Below are 11,426 nucleotides of genomic sequence, written 5' to 3'. Positions count from 1 at the left end.
AAAGTATTTTGCCTTTTAGGCAAGCCTTTATACACAAGCACAGACACAAGTAATTTTGGAATTTTTTGTTTTTTTCAACACGTAATTTATAACATTTTGTTTGTTTTGTAACTTGTTGGCTAGAGTGAGCCGTTCTTATACGTATGATAATTTCAAATTTGAAAACGCAATACGGGATAAAATATGCATAATGCAATCAGTAACAAAATGTTTGTAATAACTTTATCTCGTACTTTTTTGCCTGTGACAGAAATTGGTTCTTCTGTTGTAAGCTTCATACATTGTTTTACGGATTGCTTGTAACATGGAACACTAAGAAATTATGGAGTCAAAGTATCTGTACTTCCCCTAAATGTAACAGTCTTTTCGTTAATAATCTTTGATAATACTGACGGTGGTGGCATAACTGTAACTTCTTTCTAATCTGTTTATTCATTAGCATCAGTAGCGACAAAATTAATTGCTTCTTCTGTGAATTCTCGAATATTTTGAGTATGTGGTCGTCTACGTTAATTGTTTTATTTTTTAAATAATAAAAAGGCATTGCAGTTTAAAAGTCTCGACTTAAATAATTAAATTTTTGGCCCAAAAAATAAGCAATTTTGTGGCCATGTGGTTTTTTCTGTATTGGTGGTTGCCTGCGTCGCCACATAAAACCGTGGGATTTCCACAAATTACCGCATCATGATCACATCGTCAAAACCGATTAGGTGACATAATCTAGCATTGAACCATTATTTTTATAATACGAACTAGTTTTACGTACATGTGGCCTTCGCATTTGTAATGAGACCAGTAATTGCAAACTGCGAATGAGGTTCCGCACTTTTTTGCAGTAACTCAGTATGAAAATGAGTTAATCCATCGCAACAAGATTTTCAACTGACCTTGGCTTTGGTCGGTTCAAGGATGTAAAACACCGCTGAAGATGGCAAAAAAATTAACGGACCACAAGGATATTCAAGTCGACCAAACATTTGCTACCTTGGGACATACCTAAATTTTAGCGCAACCATTCGGCAGAATTTGCATTATTCAATTTTCTTAGTCAAAAATAAACAGAATCCAAAATAAATTAAACATTTAAATAGTTTTTAAATAGCTTTTTTCTATTTCCATCTTGCGCAAGCGCGCACCACTTGGCTGACCAACTGTGATCTGCGAAATGTTTACAAACCCAACCACAACCTCACAGTTCTTGAGCAGCCTAGCAATTAACTCGAAATAGCTGTTTTAATAGCAATAAAAGGGTGATTTGGCGTTAAAATGCATCAAAACTGTGCCGATAAACCACTTGAGGTGAGTTGTTATCACGTAATTGCGGTAATAACACAGATAAAAAACTTAGGTGAATCCCGAGAATGCGAGCCGGGAAATCACCTGGTATCGCAGGGAGCTAAACAAATCGCCGCCAGTTAACGACACCACAGACTGCACGTTCATCATCAATGGTGAAGAAATTCGAGTCCATAAAGGCATCCTAATTTGGCACAGTCCCGTTTTCAAGAAAATGTTTTCTGGGGAAATGGCGTCCGATACGATTGGTATCAGTGATATCGCCGTTGAGGATTTCACCCAAATGTTGGAATTTCTTTATAGGAAAACCGTGGTCATTAAGTCAGTATTACACGCCTGGTCATTGTTTTACATTGCTCATAAGTATTTGTTAGATTGTTTTGCAAGTTCCTGTACTAGATTTATAGAGGAAAATCTCGATATTACGAATTTAATGTTAAGTTATGAATATGCGGAGATGTACGGTCACGTGCAGCTCCAGAAAGTTTGCTTGGAAGATATAGAAAGTTACATTAGAGGAATTTTTTTGGAAGATTACGATTATCACATGAAACCCACAAGCCTTGCCACAATCTTGAAAAGACAGGTTTTGAATGTTTTAAACAATAATGAACTGATTTTGGGGGTTTTAAACTGGGCTGTTACTGAATGTGATTTGAAAAATATTAGTTTATCGCCTGAAAATATTGTAGGTTTGTTAGAATCGTTACAAGTTTTTGAGTATTTAACCAATCTGGATTTTAACACTGATTCCAGTGAAAACGATCTAATTGCCAATTGTTCTCGTCTAATAAAGTTAAAAAATACCAAACCTTATAGAAAGTATTCACAAAAACGTTCAAGTTTCCATTGCAAATGTCGAGATACATACAAAATAGCCACTAGAGTAGAGTTAAGAGAACGAGTTTATTTATATTCACACATCAACGTCAATAGAGACACTTTACTCTACGGCTTAGTATTAGTGACGGAAGATAGGCCCATAAATGATATGAATAATGAGTACAAGGGCGAGATTTCTGTACACATAAGTGAATATCAGAATCCTGTGATTATTTGTGAAACCAGATTTTGTGATATTATGCGCTATGAGGACCTGGTTTATGTTCCTTTATCCAACGTTATTTACTTAGAATCTGATAAAATTTACACGATTAGAGTCGAGTATAAAAATTTTGATAGGTGGTATTCTGGCAACAAATTGGGCTCAGTTGTGTGCAATTACATGAGCAGTAAATTAGTTGATAAGAAAAAGAAGACTATTTTTTTGTTCAGAGAATTGACCGGATCTGTGTTAAAGGGACTCTCCTTTTATCCAGTCTAAAATTAAATTGTGATAAAATCACAAAACAATAAACTCTAACTTTATTTAAATTGTCTGAATAGTGTCTTCCACCTGTTCGGTTAATATTTACAATAAAAATAAAAAAACAGTATTATAGTGTTTTTTCGTCTGTTTATTAGACACACAAAATTTATTATAAACAACAAAAACACTAAGTTGGTTTATTTTTGTGAAGCTCAAATAGAACCAGAAGACCTGAATTTATTTTGTTAATAAAAAGAAGTTAATCACGATTTACATTTAACTTTTTAGAATTTTTGTTTATTGAGACCCATTTAATTGATGTTTGATAAATGTTATAAATTATTATTAGTGATATAAGTGATATAAAAGCATCTGTTTATTTAGGGGATTGTTTTAAGGGGCACTTTTGTTTTGGTTAAGTTGGAATAAAAGCTTTAATAAATTATAAATCTACAAAAAAATACTTATTTAATTGACTAGTTTGGCGATATTGAAATGTACAATACAAAAAAATTAAGTAGATGAAAGAATTCTTATGTTGTCTGCATTGTTAATAAAGTGTTTTGTGTAATTTTCATGTATTTTCGTTGAACCCAAAACTGCTTAATCCCTTTTAAACATACAATGGATCAATGATAACATATTTGATCCGTTTTTAAAATCACATACACAGTTTAAGCAACGAACAAACAGTCTTTTAACTTCTTTTGCGTTTATCAAAGGTATAAACGCTTTATTGGAAATGTTATCTTAAACCAGTCGGTGTATTTTTATGTCATTTCACAGTTTAAAACTTATTTCACCTGAAAACCTGAAAGTGTCTTTTGGTAAAATAAAAGAGCGTGTTTAATATAAATGTTTAATATTAAAATATAATTTAAAAATAGATACAATAATTACTAAAACTAGGGAAAGGAAGCAGATATTCACATGCAGAAAGGGAACTTGAAGAGAACAAACCACGATCCGTGGTTAAATTTTCTCCAAAACACTGAGGAAGAACGAAAGGACTGTTAAAGAAATAATTTAAAGACGAATTCCTGGATTCCTGGAAGCAACAAAGTTCAACAACTCTTCACTGTCTTCACAAACGAAAGGCTTGACATGGTAGCACGCAACATCGTGCCATTTAACCCCGTCATTGTAAAAGTTGTTCAAAATGGACAAGCAAGATTCATCATTGCCCTGAAACAAAATCGGAGCTAGAACACATTTTTTGCGCTCTTCACTCAAATACCTGTGCAGCCTCTCTGTTGTCGGGCTGGGGTTGGCCGTACCCTCCGGTGTGACTCCAATCCCCGGAGTTTCTCTGAGTGGTGGGCCCGATCTTGGCCCCGGATCCGGACCAGAACCATCCGTTGATGTTTGGAGGCTGCAAGTCGGCGCGCTCGCAACCGGCGAAGTTGCATTTTCGGCCCGAGGTCCAGATGTAGCGGACGTTGCCTCTGACTAGTCTCTGTTTGATGAATTCGTTCTCTTGAGGTGTTTCCAGCGACACGGCGTCCATGCAGTGTCTTCTGCAGATGTTACGGGCGTCAAGCCAGTCCACTTCCAGGCTTCTGGTGGGCGGATGCTCCCAGCTGAAGAAGTACGAATGTGTCACTCCGCGGGCGTCTCTGTAAGTGGCGTGGCGAACTCCTAAACAACAAGAATTCATAATTTCATTGTCTAATTTTAAAAACCAACGATTTTTAAAGATACAAATTAATTCATTCCGTTATTCCTCAATTATTACTGTTCTTAATGATTCAGTTAAAGCAATTTTTCTGAAGTTTATACGTGGTCAAGTAACATTTTAAGTTTTATGATAGTTTGGAAGAGTGCTATAAGAATAGTTCTTAAAATTATTTAGAATATTTTTGTCTTAAAAACAGCTACAAGAGTGTCTAAGAACCAAAAAAGCCCACTTTTCAGGAAGTTTTAAGTCTACTCTTTAAGAACTTTAACTTTATAAAAGAGATTTATAAAAAGGTTTTAAAACATGCTCAGAGTCATAAAACCTAATGTTACAGCAACGGAATTGAAAAATGGTTTTATGAGAACTGTAATAAAGATAAAAGTATAGATAATTTGGTTTAAAATACTGTTACTATAAAAAATATACTTCTCGTAGCATAAGACTATATTTATATTCATTTATTCAATCATTTAAAGTGTTAAAACACGATACTTAGGTAGAAAATTTGTAAACGACGGACAGCTTTCTGATAAAACGCGCTTCATAATTACTGAAGTTATACACATTTGTAAAAATTATTTTAGGTTCTAGACATAAAAAAACTGCGTTAATAATTCTTTAAATATGTCTCAAAAAAATTATCACCATTTCTTTAATGTTAAATAAATTCAAATTTTTTAATTCTAAGTTCAAACATTAGTAAAATATGGCTGGTGAATGTATAAAACTATACCTGTCTGGGTCTTCAATTTAAAATTATTCAGAATTCAAAAAAGTCCAATAAGTTTTTAGGAAAGTTTATAAAAACTACTACACCTTAAACTATAGATAAAGCACTTAACTTAATAATAATTGTAATTACACGGAACCTTGTTAAAACCATTTAGCTTTAAGATGGTTTTATCAGCCTACTATTTAAATGCTTCTCATGAGAAATTATGTGTTCAAAGCAGAGTTGGTTTAATTTGTAATTAAAGGTAAGTAAGTGCTGAAGTTATTAAATACCCTTACACTAACCATTTTTATTTTTATTAAGTTTTATTAAACAATTAAGAAGTAATTATAGTTTTATCACATCTATTGACCAGATAAGATTTTCCAGGACTTTGAGAGTAAAAAGTTTTAAAGATGATTTAAACGCAACTTTTGTTAAAACTATCGCAAAATTTTATGGTTTTAATATTTCTTAATGAGACGAATTGGCTGTCAAAGCGTTTTAGAAGACACAGAATAAACAACTGTAATAACCTGCAAGCTGTAAAATTTTGAAACGGTTTTATTATTTAGTTTTAAAGCTTGGTATAAGAGTATCTAACTTTGTGACCTGTAGGAGACTATTTTATGGCAACTTATCTACAAAATTGTATAAAACCATAAAATAGGTCTAAACAGCTTTTAAATTGTCTTCATGATAATGAATCAATGTTTGTAAGAAATGTGCTAGAAGAGAGCATTTTCCAGGAGACGTTAATCACAATTTGTCTTACAAGCAAACTGAATTTCCATAAATTACGCCGATGACGAAATCTCCAAGAACGCGTGAAAAAGGAAAAGTAAGAGATAATTGCCACAACACATAATTAATTGAATTATTATGCAATGCGTGTTTGGCTCGTCTTGGTCAAATTATCAATGTGTTTATCTGATAGAATGTCGATGATGGAATATGTTTTCCACCCAACATTCCTGAAAAATGTCTAATATTTAGCATTGACACCCTTAAAAGGTAATTGACATCATTTGAAATTAAGAGAAACATTGAGGCCGGCGAAGGTCATTGTTTCGTGTTAATTTGCAATACAATGCTGAGTGATTTTTCCTTTGTTCTGTCGGGAGAACAATCACAGTTCGATGCTAATTGTTAAGTACTTACTGCTGGCACAACTTCTGGGGTCTGGGAGGGCCAGTCGTCTTTGGGCCATCACCATGGCGGCTCCTACCACAAGGAGCGTCAGTTCTCGAAGCATTTTGGCCTGAAAGAAATTGGTACAAGGTTTCAGGCACATCAAATAATATCAGAGCAATTAAAAATGCGCTTTGAGCGAGCACAAAGGCAAAAGTCTGCATCTTGATTTAATTTGTTTGTTTTGCATTCAATGTAGAAAGTTGCTTACAATAAATTAATTCGTTCGAGTCACGTCGTGACACCTGTAATTTTTTAAGATAATGATTTTTCTCATCGGTGACAGACGATACAATAATTTAATTTCTCTGTAAATATCTTTAACCTACTAAACAAAAACGGTCGTGATTTCAAGTGAAATCTTGGAAGTTAAATCCTTGGATGGTATGCAAGGTGAATGTTTATCACTAATCCTCAATTTACTTTTATAATGACGAGATCTTGATTCAACTTTCCACCTTTAAAAACAACAAGACTGCTTTCCTATGCAGTTGCAGGATTGGAGACAGAAATCATGGAAAAGACACTTAATTCAAAAATATGCTATGCGAAACTGTTACGCGTGTTGCTAGTGAGGAAAAGGAGTTCATAATCGAACCGCATAAGGAGGCTAATATCACAATATTCCAACAAGGAGAAAGAAATTGTGATTGAAGATGCAACTTTCGGTTTTTAAAGAGAATAATGTTATTATGAAACAAGCTCACCGACGAGTGAAACCTATAAAAGCAACGTTAATTTTTTAATTGATATTCAAACCGCTATTAGAAAAGACTAAACAGTCTCATATTTTTACATTGTTATTTTTTGTAGTAGACATACATTTTTTGATCAAGCTTTTTGAGCGCAAAAGCGTACAAAGTACCAAGAGAGCAATAAAAGTCTCTATAGTGAGATCTATAACTAATTAAAAGATTAATGTTGTAATAATTGTAATTTGTTGATATCTTTTGTTTGCTTGTTTATTACTTATGTTTGTTTTATGATTTTACATTGTTGCTATTTTTTATTTTTGTATTATTAATAACAATTTATGTATTTTCTCAATTTTTCAATTTAGCGAGCACCTCCTTATACGTCCAACTTATAAAAAAAAACTTACTGATAGAATTTTTCAATTTATCGAGAACCTCCTTTTACGTTCCAACTTATAAAAAAACTTACTGATTTTACACAAAATCATTTCTGTTATTGATAAATTGTACTCACCTTTGTTTCAAACTAAATGTTCTATACTCGGTTCTAGATTATACTTTAATAGTTATGTCCAAATCAGACACTTATATTTTGGAAAGGACTATTTTATGCTAATCTATATCTACGTTTTTTGTCTAAATAAAGAATTAAATGCTCGCACGTGGTGAGTTTAACCACAAGATTTTTGTCAGTTTTTTATTTATATGGTACGCATTCTTAGTTTAAAAAAATATTTTTTCTTCAAACTATATTTTTACAATTTTTACGATTTGCAACGATCGATTAATTCCATGTTTGAATGCATTTGACGGAAAATGCTCTAATTATTTCAATTCTGTCCCAGTTTGGCGCATTTGCCTCAAACTCACAATGTTTTCGTGTATCAAGCCATTAATTACCGTACGCTTGAGATTACTAATTAATTACGAGGATAATTTCAATTTTAATCTTGTAGGAATGCATTTAAGATTAACCAAATACACGTTTGAATAATGGGCGAAAAAACAGTTATGAGGTGAGTGACCAACTGCGGTCTTTGCTTCATTAAAAAATTAAAACAATACCACTTTTTGGATTGCTAAAGAGAATAAACGCTGATTAATCCGCGCCACTCCCGAAAGTGGCAAATTCCTCAATTTGCGCCTAGAACGCAACAGGTGCTTATTATTCTGTGTCAAGTGTAGGTCTGGTATTCGATTGTCCCGGATAAAGGATCGTTTCCGGGCGATCTGGGTCATTCGTTGACCTGGAGTTGCTTTCACGGTCACCGTCCCAGCCGGAGATGGCCACGTCTGGCATCTCTTACTCACTGATTACTTATTCTAGCTGAAACGTCGCCAATTCGATCACTTTTACCACCATCGAACTAGTTCGAAAATTTGCTATTGACCCGAAAAATTTCACTGCCGTCATTCATAAACGTGGCATTATTGAAAGTTCATTGATCAAGCGATAGGAAAGTTCGAAATCTTGTTTCGGCAATTTGAATATTATTAACACGGGACGGTTCTGATCACCTTGACCTTCATTATGGGGTCGGTATGGACGGTGTTTTGTTGCTTTTTGAATCCAGCTTCAACTCACTTTTTCGGAAGCAATGTCGCTTAGAGGTCGACAGGATTATTCTATAGGTGCATGTTCGCAATATGTTATTGGAGAAACTGAATTCGAAATGCAACGAGAGATATCGACTGCTTACAAAAATAAAACAGGATAACTAGACGTATCTGCAATAAATTTAACAGTCAAGTGCAAGTACGCCCGTTGGTGAATTATTACGGACAATAATTAGAGAAATTAAGAGTGCAATTAGGAGCCATCACAGTGAATACCGTTTAATGTGTGTACACTTCATTTTATTGTCGCTTTTTACAACTTTTACGAGGAGATTTTGTGTTATTACAACAAACTATGGAACCCTTTGTTATTCAAAACCGATCTTTAAATAAAATTTACGTATTTTAAAACCGTCCTTTTTAATTTTCAGTTTTTTCACCATATTTTGCACTAGGTATATCTTAAAAACTAATAATCACACAGAAATTACAGCATTTGCTATTAAATACTTCTTTTTCCGTACAAGTGTTTTTTTTTCATAATTTTTCTACAAACCATTATAATTAATTAATAATAATAATTAATCCAAATTTTACGATTTCTGGCGCATCTCAAAAGCCAGAAAAAACTTAAAAATATGTTGGTATCCCCAAAATTTATTCTTTTTTGTGGTTAGTGACATTCTTTAAGGGATTTTTAACACAAAACAACATTTCAACTTCGCTTGACATAAAAAAATATTTTTGTAGCGACTTAATATTAATTAATTAATTAATTTTAATTATAAGGAATTTTAGAAAAATTCTCAATTTTTTTGTGGATATTTCATGTGAACGTTATGTTGGAACATCTGGCAGAAATGGTAAATTTTTGTGAAAATGCCCTAAAACTAAATGCCCTCCAAATGTTTTTCAACTTTATTGATACATTCAAGAAATAATTATTATTTTAAGCTTGAAACGAAAAAAAAAACAAAAAAAAGACTGATTTTGTGGAGAAAACTAAACAAACACAATAAAAATGAACCTCTGTGCAGTATTATTTGACTTGCTTATCATTTTTTCTACATTACGATAAAACAACGTTCTTTCAATCACCAAAGCAAAACGTTATAAGTATCATGCGTTTATAGGCCTTTAGGACCTACTTTTCAAAATATAAGTTTTATTTGTGATGCGTATTCTACCACTAAATATTTTTTCTTTATTATAATTTATTTATTTTTATTTATATTTGTTTTATATTTTTTTATATATAATTTTATTTATATTATTATAATTGATAATATTCAACATAACCAGAGTTATCTCTTGAGTAGGAGCAATTAATAGAGGGTAATTTTTTTTCTAATATTTCTAATTAATTTATTATTCTTCAAGTTAACAGTTATTAAACAAATTAATTACGAAGACAGACAGACTTCTAATCACTTATCAGTGTTATTATATTTATTTTTTAAAATTATTCGCACATCTTTATGATAATAATAATCTAAATCAATTACAGTTTTTGTGATTTCACACAACAAAAGTATTTCATCGTGTAATTCCCTACTTATGTTTCTAGTAATTATCAATGATTATATGCTTATGAACTTTATGCAGTTTCGTCTTTTCACATTATGTAATTAATTAATGAAAGAGATAACACCGTTTACAACATACCCAATTAGTTATTACTATTTTATATTTATTGAATAATAAATAATGATTCATGAATGTGTGGTATATAGTACTTATTAATTTAAAAATATTTTAAACGATGAACTTGTTTCAGTATTAGCGCATTTTAATTAAGACAAAAAAGCGCATTTTTCGTGATTTTTTTTCTTGCATGACCAGATCGATTAAATTTTGAAAGGCAGATGTTTAATGAAGCGCTTTTAAGTCTACCAGCGTTACAAACGATCTGACGTCAAGCCAAGGCAATTTCTAAAATAAATTTTTTCAAAAATAAAAAAAAATTAAACTATTAAAAACCATTAACTATTAAAAAAATCGCAAAGTATCTAAAAATAAATAAAGTAATAATTTAAGACAGGTATTCTGTATGATTGTTAATCGATTTTAGGTGTCTCCTGTCGATTAGTGTCACAGACCGTAAATATGAATATCTGGTCTGTCTCATTATCATTCTGATAGCTTTCATTTTTTGCTACCATCATATTCAGGTTCCGGTCTAGTATAACCGCCCCAACTTTTCCTAAAAATTCGTGTCGCTATCCGCAACCTAAAAAACGTGTCTTCTCCTTAAATTATCGTGATCATCATCATTAGTGTGTCTAAATAGTGGTCCACTACCATTACCGACACACTTTTCGGATCAGCAGCTCCTTTATCAAAATTTCTCCGGCAATGTTTGATAAGTCGAAACCTCGGCTATACTGATGCAATGCAGCGCTAATTATTTACTCGCTTGCCATTATTAGGTGCAATTTCGCCATCTAAATTCGCAGTCGTGCTCTTCTCTGATGCAACTATCCCATAATGAACATTTATAGTTATTGTGAACAGTCACCAGGAAGAGCCTGTTCTCGTTTCAATCCCGTTTAACATCTACCGGTTACTGCATCGGTTACGTAAAGTGCCATTATCTAGACCAGAGTGTGAATTTTCGAAGAAAAGCTCTTCCGTAGCGCGAAGCCGGGAAAATTCCCAGGCGCGGAAAAGCGAGCACTGACCTGCATCCGCGGATTTGAGCAGAATTTGCGCAAGTTTCCCGTGGCGGTACCCACATAATAAAGCGACGAAAACGCGATAAGTTATGAAACGCTTTTCACAAATTATTGCTCCAAAAATCGTCCGAAAAAATCGCAAATCACGCCTAAACCTAACAGTTTCCCGTACCGTTACATGAATAACAAACACCGAGGTCCAAGCACTTACCTGTAATATTCCAGCAAGTAGCAGTGAAGAAGCACTTTGAATCAACTGTCTGACAGATGCAGAGTCGGTGTATATAGCCGTCCTACATCCCCACAACTCCAT

The 11,426-nt window shown here is 33.0% G+C and overlaps 2 protein-coding genes across 2 annotated transcripts; one reads left to right on the top strand and one right to left on the bottom strand.

Moving 5' to 3' along the window:
* Positions 1–1,138: 1,138 nt before the first annotated feature.
* On the top strand, positions 1,139–3,176 carry LOC103314926 (uncharacterized). The gene is made up of 2 exons (XM_008202230.3): positions 1,139–1,299; positions 1,349–3,176. The coding sequence occupies exons 1-2, from the start codon at positions 1,267–1,269 to the stop codon at positions 2,618–2,620; spliced, it is 1,305 nt and encodes a 434-aa protein (XP_008200452.2). The 5' UTR covers positions 1,139–1,266; the 3' UTR covers positions 2,621–3,176.
* A 281-nt stretch (positions 3,177–3,457) lies between these two features.
* On the bottom strand, positions 3,458–11,359 carry LOC660573 (C-type lectin). Its single transcript, NM_001170668.1, is given in 4 exon segments — positions 3,458–3,790; positions 3,843–4,243; positions 6,157–6,256; positions 11,325–11,359. Coding segments are annotated over 3 exon segments (654 nt in total). The 5' UTR covers positions 6,251–6,256; positions 11,325–11,359; the 3' UTR covers positions 3,458–3,631.
* Positions 11,360–11,426: the final 67 nt, after the last annotated feature.

The sequence above is a fragment of the Tribolium castaneum genome, chromosome 5 (assembly GCF_031307605.1).
Source record: "Tribolium castaneum strain GA2 chromosome 5, icTriCast1.1, whole genome shotgun sequence".
In the NCBI taxonomy this organism is placed as follows: domain Eukaryota; kingdom Metazoa; phylum Arthropoda; class Insecta; order Coleoptera; family Tenebrionidae; genus Tribolium; species Tribolium castaneum.
The sequence above is the reverse complement of the archived record's forward strand: the minus strand, read 5'-3'. Positions and strand labels throughout refer to the sequence as shown.